Source organism: Chrysochloris asiatica, unplaced genomic scaffold (genome assembly GCF_000296735.1).
Source record: "Chrysochloris asiatica unplaced genomic scaffold, ChrAsi1.0 scaffold00384, whole genome shotgun sequence".
Taxonomy (NCBI): Eukaryota; Metazoa; Chordata; class Mammalia; order Afrosoricida; family Chrysochloridae; genus Chrysochloris; species Chrysochloris asiatica.
The window spans coordinates 1,120,843-1,129,617 of record NW_006408902.1 but is presented as its reverse complement, the minus strand read 5'-3'; the positions used below and the strand labels follow the sequence as shown (position 1 = coordinate 1,129,617).

General features: G+C 39.8%; 1 protein-coding gene across 1 annotated transcript in view; it reads left to right on the top strand.

Annotated features, from left to right (window-relative positions):
- The window catches only part of PKD1L1 (polycystic kidney disease 1 like 1), a 270,006-nt gene that overhangs the window by 234,877 nt on the left and 26,354 nt on the right, over positions 1 to 8,775 (top strand). Inside the window, exon 50 of the mRNA XM_006876506.1 lies at positions 7,713 to 7,883. Within this exon, the coding sequence (XP_006876568.1) occupies positions 7,713 to 7,883 (171 nt within the window). The remainder of the gene's footprint in view (positions 1 to 7,712; positions 7,884 to 8,775) is intronic.

Here is an 8,775-nt window from a genome sequence, read left to right as displayed (position 1 = left end):
AGAGAAATGTCACTTATAAAGGCAAGCAAATCAGATTAAGCTCTGACTATTCAGAACAAACCATGCAGGCAAGAAGGCAATGGGGAGACATATACAAAAGCCTACAAGGAAAAAAAAACTGCCAACCAAGAATGATCTATCCAGCAAAATTATAAATCAAATACGATGGGGTGATCAAGACATTTCACAATAAACAGAATCTGAGAGATTTTTATCAAAACCAACCCAGCACTTCAAAACATCCTAAAGGGAGTTCTGTGACTGAAAACCAACAAGAACAGACAACAACAGAGATTGACAGGGCTTGGCAACACCACCTGGAACTCAGTCAATGGATAGCAGAGTCCAGAACAGAACAAGACTACAACAATGAACTCAAGGGAGCTGGGAGGTTGACCAAAGATCAAAATTATATCACTGTCAAAGAAGGGACAAATGTAGAAGCAGAGATCCAGATGTTGAGGATGCCAGGTAAATTACAGTATACAATGGATTCTCTTAAAGGGAAAGAAAATTTAGTATACTATAAGGTAACCCCAAAGTATGTAAATACTTCACAACTTACCATGAAAATGAACTCCCAAGCAGAACTAGCAAACATTAAAACTAAGAGCAAACCAACAAGAAATAGCACAAAAAAAACACAAACCCAACACAAAAAGGCATGCAGAACAAAAGAACGAACAGTACTACCAAAAAAGTAACATAATGGCAGGAATTAATTCATACCTATCGATAATTACATCGAATGTCAATGGATTGAATGCACCAGTGAAGAGACAGAGAGTGGCAGAATGAATAAGAAAACAAGACCCTTTAATATGCTACCTGCAAGAGACACCTTACACACAACGACAAAAACAGATGAAAAGTTAAAGGATGGAAAAAATTTTACCAAACTAACTTCAACAATAAACAAGCAGGAGTGACAATATTAATATCTGACAAAGTAAACGTCAAAATAAAAACCAGCATAAGAGACAAAGTAGGACACTATCTCATGCTCAAAGGATCAGTTGAGCAAGACAATATAACCATAATGAATATCTACGCTCCCAATGAAAAAGCACCAAGATACATGAAGCAACCTTACTAGAATTGAAGAAAGAAATAGATAAATCTACAATTATAATGGGAGATTTTAATACACCACTTTCGAAAAGGGACAGAACAACCAGAAAGAAACTCGACAAAGTTACAGAGGAACTAAACAACACAATCAACCAACTTGACCTCATAGATGTATACAGAGCATTCAATCCAACAACAGCACAATATACATTCTTCTCCAGTGCACATGGACCATTTTCCAGAATTGATCATGTGTTAGGTCACAAAGCAAGGCTTCATAAATTTATGAACATCAAAATTCTGCAGAGCATTTTCTCAGACCACAATGCTATAAAATTAGAAATTAACAATAAGAAGACCAAAGAAATAAAGTTGAATACATGAAACTGAACAACACCCTGTTGAAAAGCGACTGGGTAAAAGAAGAAATTAAACATGAATTCACAAAGTTCCTAGAAACAAATGAGAATGAAAACACAACCTACCAAAATCTTTGGGACACGGTGAAAGCAGTGCTGAAATGACTATTGTGATAAATGCACACACCCAAAAAGAAGAAAGAATCAAAATTAACACATTATGCAGCATCTCCAGCAATTGGAAGCAGAACAGCAGAGGGAACCTACAGTCACCAAAAGAAAGGAAATAATAAAGATAAGAGCAGAAATAAATGAGAGAGAAAATCGAAAAACTATAGAAAGAATCAACAGGACAAGAAGCTGGTTCTTTGAAAGGATTAATAAAATTGACAAACCACTGGCAAAACTAACAACAGAAAAGAGGGAGAGAACATAAATAACTCACATTAGAAACCACATGGGTCAAGTGATGTCACAATAGAACAAAATGAAATAAAAAGGATAATAACAGAATATTGTGAAGAGTTGTACTGCCACAAATTTGAAAACCTAAAGAGATGGATACATTTCTAGAAAACCATGACCTACCTAAACTTACTCAGAATGAAGTAGAAGTCTTGAGCAAACCCATAACAAAAGAACAAATTGATCAGGTCATCAAAAAACTCCCAACCAAAAGAAGTCCAGGCCCAGATGGATTCACAGGTGAGTTATACCAAACATTCAGAGAAGAACTATCACCAATTCTTCTAAAATGATTCCAGAATATAGAAGAGGATGGAAAACTCCCTAATACTTTTTTTATGAAGCAAGCATAACCCTCATACCAAAACCAGGGAAGGACATCACTAAAAAGAAAACTATTGACCAATATCCCACATGAATATAGACGCAAATATTCTCAACAAAATCCTTGCTAACAGAATCCAACAGCACATTAAAACAAAAAAAAAACATCATGACCAAGTCAGTTTCATAAAAGGGATGCAAGCATGTTTCAACATTAGAAAAACAATTAACATAATCCACCATTTAAATAAGAAAAAGGAAAAGAACCACATGATCATATCAATTGATGCATAAAAGGCATTTGATAAAATCCAACATCCATCCCTAATAAAAACACTCAACAAAGTAGGAATTTAAAGGAAATTCCTCAACATAATCAAGAGCATATATACAAAATCAACAGCCTACATCACTCTCAATGGAGAGAAAATGAAAGTCTTCTCTCTGTGAACAGGAAGCAGACAAGGATGCCCTTTGTCACCACTCTTATTCAATATTGTGCTGGAAGTTTTAGCCAGAGCTATACAGCAAGATAGAGAAATTAAAGGCAACAAAATTGGCAAAGAGGAAGTAAAACTCTATTTGCAGACGATTTGATCCTATACATAGAAAACCCCAAAGACTCAGTAAAAAAAAAACCCTACTATACCTCATTGGAAGATTCAGCAAAGTGGCAGGATATAAGACCAACATACAAAAATCAGTTGGATTTCTCTATAGCAACAACAATAGCACTGAAAAGGACATTAGGCAAGCAATACCATTTGCAATAGCCACCCAAAGGATGAAATATTTAGGAATAAACATAACCAGAGAAACAAAGGACGTATACAAAGAAAATTACAAAACACTACTACAAGAAACCAAAACAGACATACAGAAGTGGGAGAACATACCATGTTCCTGGATAGGAAGACTCAATATCAACATCGTGAAAATGTCAGTACTGCCCAAAGCAATTTACACAGATAATGCAATTCCAATCCAGATTCCAACGACATTTTTCAAAGAGATGGAAAAGACAGTAGCTTCATATGGAAAGGAAAGAGACCCAGGATAAGAACAAGGTTGGAGGTCTTTCACTCCCCAGTTTCAAAATTTACTACATGACCACGGTAGTCAAAACAGCCTGGTACTGGTACAATGAAAGATGCATTGATCAATGGAACAGAATCGACAATCCAGAAATTAACCCATCCACATACAGCCAAATGATTTTTGACAAAGTGTCTAGGCATATTGCATGGGCATTAAAAAATGGTGCTGGCAGAACTGGAAAGCAATATACAAAAGACTGAAACAAGACCTTTACCTCACGCCTTATACAAAAATGAACTCAGCATGGATTAAAGATCTAAATGTGAATTCCAAAATTATGAAGGTCATCAATGAAAAAATAGGAACGAAAGTGAGGATGCTAATTCAAAGCATACACAGACTACCAAACATTTTGAAAAGTACACAACCAAAGTAGACAAAATAGATGAGTGGGACATACTAAAAATTAAAACTTATGTACATCAAAAGACTTTACCAAAAGAGTAAAAAGGGAACCCACAGAATGGGAAAAAGTCTTTTGCAGTGACACACTAGATAATGGACTAATTTCTAAAATATATAGGAAACTACAACACCTCTACAAGAAAAAGACAAATAACCCAATTAAAAAAAAAAAAAAAATGGGCACAGGACATGAACCGACACTTCACCAAGGAGGAGATCTGGGCAGCCAACAAACACACGAAGAAATGTTCACAATCACTAGCCATCAGAGAAATGCAAATCAAAACAACAATGAGATACCATCTCACACCAGCAATAACAGCAAAGATCAAAAAAGTAGAGGACAACAAATGCTTGCCATGCTGTGGAAAGACTGGGACATTCCTACATTGTTGGTGGGACTGCAAAATGGTCCATCCACTCTGGAAAGCAATATGGCACTTCCTCAGAAGGTTGTAAATAGCAATTCTTCTACTTGGAATTTACCCACAAGAAATACGAGCCATAACATGAGTAGATATATGCACACCAATGTTCACAGCAGCACTATTTACAATAGCAAAAAAATTGAGCAAACAAAATGTACATCAATTGAAGAATGGATAAACAAACTGTGGTACATGCACACAATGAAATACTATGCTACCTTGAAGAACAAAAAGGAAGCTGCAAGCCACTGTATAACATGGATGAACCTTGAGGACATTGTTTGTTGTTGTTGTTAAGTGTTGTCGAGTTCGTTCCGACCCATAGCCACCCTGAACAAGGTTTCCGAGGCTGTAAATCTCTACTGGAGCAGAAAGCCTCATCTTTTTCCCATGGAGCAACTGGTAGTTTCGAACTGCTGACCTTGCAGTTAGCAGCCCGATTCCTAACCACTACGCTACCAGAGCTCCTTTTGAGGACATTATGCTGAGTGAAACTAGTCACAAAAGGAGAAATACTGCGTAGGACCATTATTATAAAGGCCTGAGAAAAAGAACCCACCCAAAAGGGGGGAAAAATCTGTATATATAATTGCTGAACACTGGGATGTATGGGATGAGAACAGGGAAGGTAGGGAGGGGAAGAAAGAGCACGGGATAGGGAATAGACAGAGGAGAGCCTGGGGGCTGGGGGCTGGGGGGGTGGAGGGGGCGGCAATACACAAGAAAGGGAGGGAAAAAGAAGAACAAGGTGGACTGGAGAAAGGTTGGGCAGGTTCCCATGGCAGAGGTAAATGATGATGTATGCACAACCTTGGAATAACAGTGCTTCAGGATACAGGGATAGAGCCATGGCCTGAAAGGGGATAAAAAGTGAATAATCTTAGGATGCTTGGCTGTCTTTTAAATCTTGGTTTCCCTTGCCTACCATTGTGAAATAGACACTTGGGGGCTGGGGGAGATAGCCAGAAACATCACAACAGAATACTTGTAAGTCCAGCTTCAGTCTATAACTGACTGGAATGCCTTGAGGGGAGCTAGAAGTTGCCCAGACCCAAAATGTGTTGCGGGGGTGGGTGGCTATAAAGGCAAGAAGTGACTGGCTTACAGGCTTTCAAGGGGGAGCCTAGTTCGAGATGGGGCAGGGGTAGGAAGAACCTCCACTGTATGATTTCCAATCTGTTGGGACTGGGCTGATGAAAGGAAATGGGGATAAGACTCTTGTGGTACAACAATGAATACCTGCCATCAGGACTGTCTGTGAAGGTCGGAAATGTAGAGGTAGTTTTTTTTGGCAAAAGGAGGAGATTGATTGATTTTGCCGCCCAGGAGCAGAAGTCCCTGGGACCATCTAGCGAGAAGAGCGGAAAGTGTGACCCTACCCAGAGAGGCAGTGAAGCCAGGCATGTAGACAGAGATGTTGGCGTGGACAGATGGAGTGGCTGGGGACACGGGACTCAGGGAGGGAGAGGAACTGTTTGCTGACAGCCAGGGGGGTGGGACTGTGGGGTGTATCCTTTGGTTATTTGACGATGCATGGAGGGGATTGTAATCATTGCAATGAAATGTAATATGATAGGATGAATGTGAAGCTGAAGTGGGACAGAGGCAAATAATGATGTACGCACAACCCTGGAACAACAGGGTTATGGGATAAAGAGATTGAGACATGGTTGGAATGAGGAAAAGGGGGGAAATAATGTTAAGATGCTTGGCTGTCTTTTGAATCTTGGTTTCCCTGGCATACCACTATAAAATAGATACTGGAGGGGAGAGAAGGGAATAGCCAGAAATATTACCATAGATAGCTTGTTAGCCCATCTTCTGCTTATAACTGATTGGAATACCTAAAATGGGGGTGCAACGTGCCAGGTGAAGGAGGCTCCCTGCACAGTCTCTGTATTACACAAGACCATAGGTGGATTCCTGAACAACACCCAGAATCTTCTGAGGGGAAATTTCCACTTGAAAGGACAAGCAGACCAACCTGGAGCAGCCAGAAGAACAAAAGATATTTCCTGAAAGAAAGACAGGAAAAATGCAAAACAATACAGGCAGATTGACTGATTTTGAGACCAAATAAGTGGCTCGCCCAGGAGACATCAAGGCAAGTGGTCGACTCCCCTCAGGAAAAACCTCCTTCAAAGGTTGGGTCCCAATGGGAATACACGCTCTGATTGGTGACCACATTAGTCGCTGATAGGTGGAAATAAGGGAAGGGCAGCAGTGGAGCTGCAAGCTAAGCCCTACAGTGTTCAGTGGACTTCTGTGAACTCGGCTGGAGACGTGGCTTGCCAGCAGAGGTGCAAGTCTAGGGGACTCTTGGACCCAGAGTCAGTGACATAGCCACAGAGGACTAGAGTGGAGAGTGAAGCGTCCAGGAGATAAGAAGAGAGGGCACAAGCATACGTATATCCATACTTGCAGATAATTCCCACCTGACCTGACTTCAATGGCTGGATGATCAGAGCTCAAACAGAAGAAGAAAGAAGGGAAAAAATAGTAATCTGATAAAATTTGATGAACCTATGGAAGCAGTAGCTCAAAAGAGGGAACAAATCTTCACAGCGAGGATCACTCCCATCCTCTCCACACAATGAGAGGACAGGGATGGGCAACTTAGACATTGGCTACCCAGAATGGCGGGGTTACAGAGGCAAGAAGTGTCTGGCTTACAAGCTTTCAAGAGAGAACCTAGATCCAGTGGCCATGGAGCAAGGTAGAATCTCTACTGAGTAGTATCCAATCTGTCTAGGCGGGGCCGAGGAAAGGAGATGCGGATAGGCCTCTTGCAATACAGTGGTGAATAATTGTTATCAGGAATGATTCTGAGGGCTGGAAATGTAAAGATAGACATTTTGTAGCAAAGGGAGGGGAGGGCTTAACTTTGCCATCTAGGGGCGGAGGTCTCTGGGACCATCAAGGGAGAAGAGTTGAGAATGGAACCCTATCCAGGGAAGTGGTGATGCCGGAGATGGAGGCAGAGACACCGACTAAGAGAGATGTAGCGGCTGGGGACTTTGGACCTGGGGAGGGAGAGGGCCTGTGTGCTGAGGACCGGGGGGCAGGCTTGCGGGGGTTGGTTGATGTAACCATGGGATTGTAACCATGGCAAGGAAACAATATACGATGGGATCAATGTGAAGCTAATGTTCTCCCATGTAAACTATCATATAACTCAAAATAAATCATCCTATATGCTTCAATTTAAAAAATAATATTAGAATAGCCTCTGCAGATTTTGCTTAAGAAAATCTATACCCTAATTTTAAATGTTTTTAGATTTTTTTGTGTGCATAAGAGTGATATTGGAAATTTAAAAATTACCTTATTGAAAAAAGTATCTTTGTAAACAATGTTTCTAAATGTATTATAAATCTAAATATTTGACCAAGTAATAAAAACATCTATAATAATAAAAAAATTAGAAACTTTTGTGCTTTAGAAATAACATGAGGAAAATATTAATAATAGAAAAAAACAAGTCAATATTATTAAGTACTTCAGAGAATGAGGGAAATTACGTGCTTGAATATATTTACTAATCTAATTTTCTTCTCTTCAGATTTACTATCTGGATGAATTTGAAGATCTATTAGATGTACTGCTGTTGAAGATAAATGTTTTGTACAACAACCTACATCTCCCCATTCTAGAAAAACAATTCAGTAGCACAGTGGAGGCAATGGTAGAAGACAATCCCTTGATAGATGCTTCTGGCTACCAAACCACTAGGGTAAGCATATGCAAGATTATTTTTGTCAGTGTTCTTCCTAACAAAATATTTAAGTTCTAAAGGAGGCCTGTCTACAGCAGTTACTGTTTTGAATTACGAGGCTCCTTTGCATACATAATATTCTCCAAAGTTAATACAGTAACTCTGGTTAGACCTGAATAACTACTCAATCATTTAAAATGTATGATGTGATTTCCAGTTTAAGGTGATGTCATATATATCTGTATCCTTATATCTGATTTGTCATTAGTTGCTATCCTTAGTTGCATACAACTCCATGTTTGCAGAGTAGAACTGTTACATCATAGAGTTTGAAAGACTATCACCTTTCAGAAGACCATCACCGCATCTGTCTTCTGAGGTGCTGCTGGGTAAGTTTTGAACCACCAGCCTTTTGGAGAAGTTAACTATTTGTGCCACCCAGAGAGTTATTCCTGATTAAAATTGTAGTAAATAAAACCAAACACACTCTAATTATAGCAACTTGGAAGCCAGAACACTACAACAAATGGACAGATGGTGGTGGATATGCTGGATAAACAGTAACAACAACAACAAAAAGATGAGGTCTGAGCTCCATTGACAAGTTGTGACTTCCCTGAGGTCCAAGGAGATTCTCTGCCTTCCCAAAGCATAGTCCTAGTTACAGTTCAGAGCAACAGTAAGCATGACTCCAGAACAAAGAAACAACGTGTGGTCCCTGCTACTCAATCTCTCAACTACAGCCCTTCCTTGACCTTAATTAATCTGTATGTGGAAGAACTCCCTCAGAAGAAGATGGGCTTCCATCACATTGATGTTGTTGTCAGGTGCCATCGAGTCAGAACCGACTCATAGCGACCCCATGCACAGCAGAACGAAACAATGTCCGATCCTGGGCCAATCTCACTAC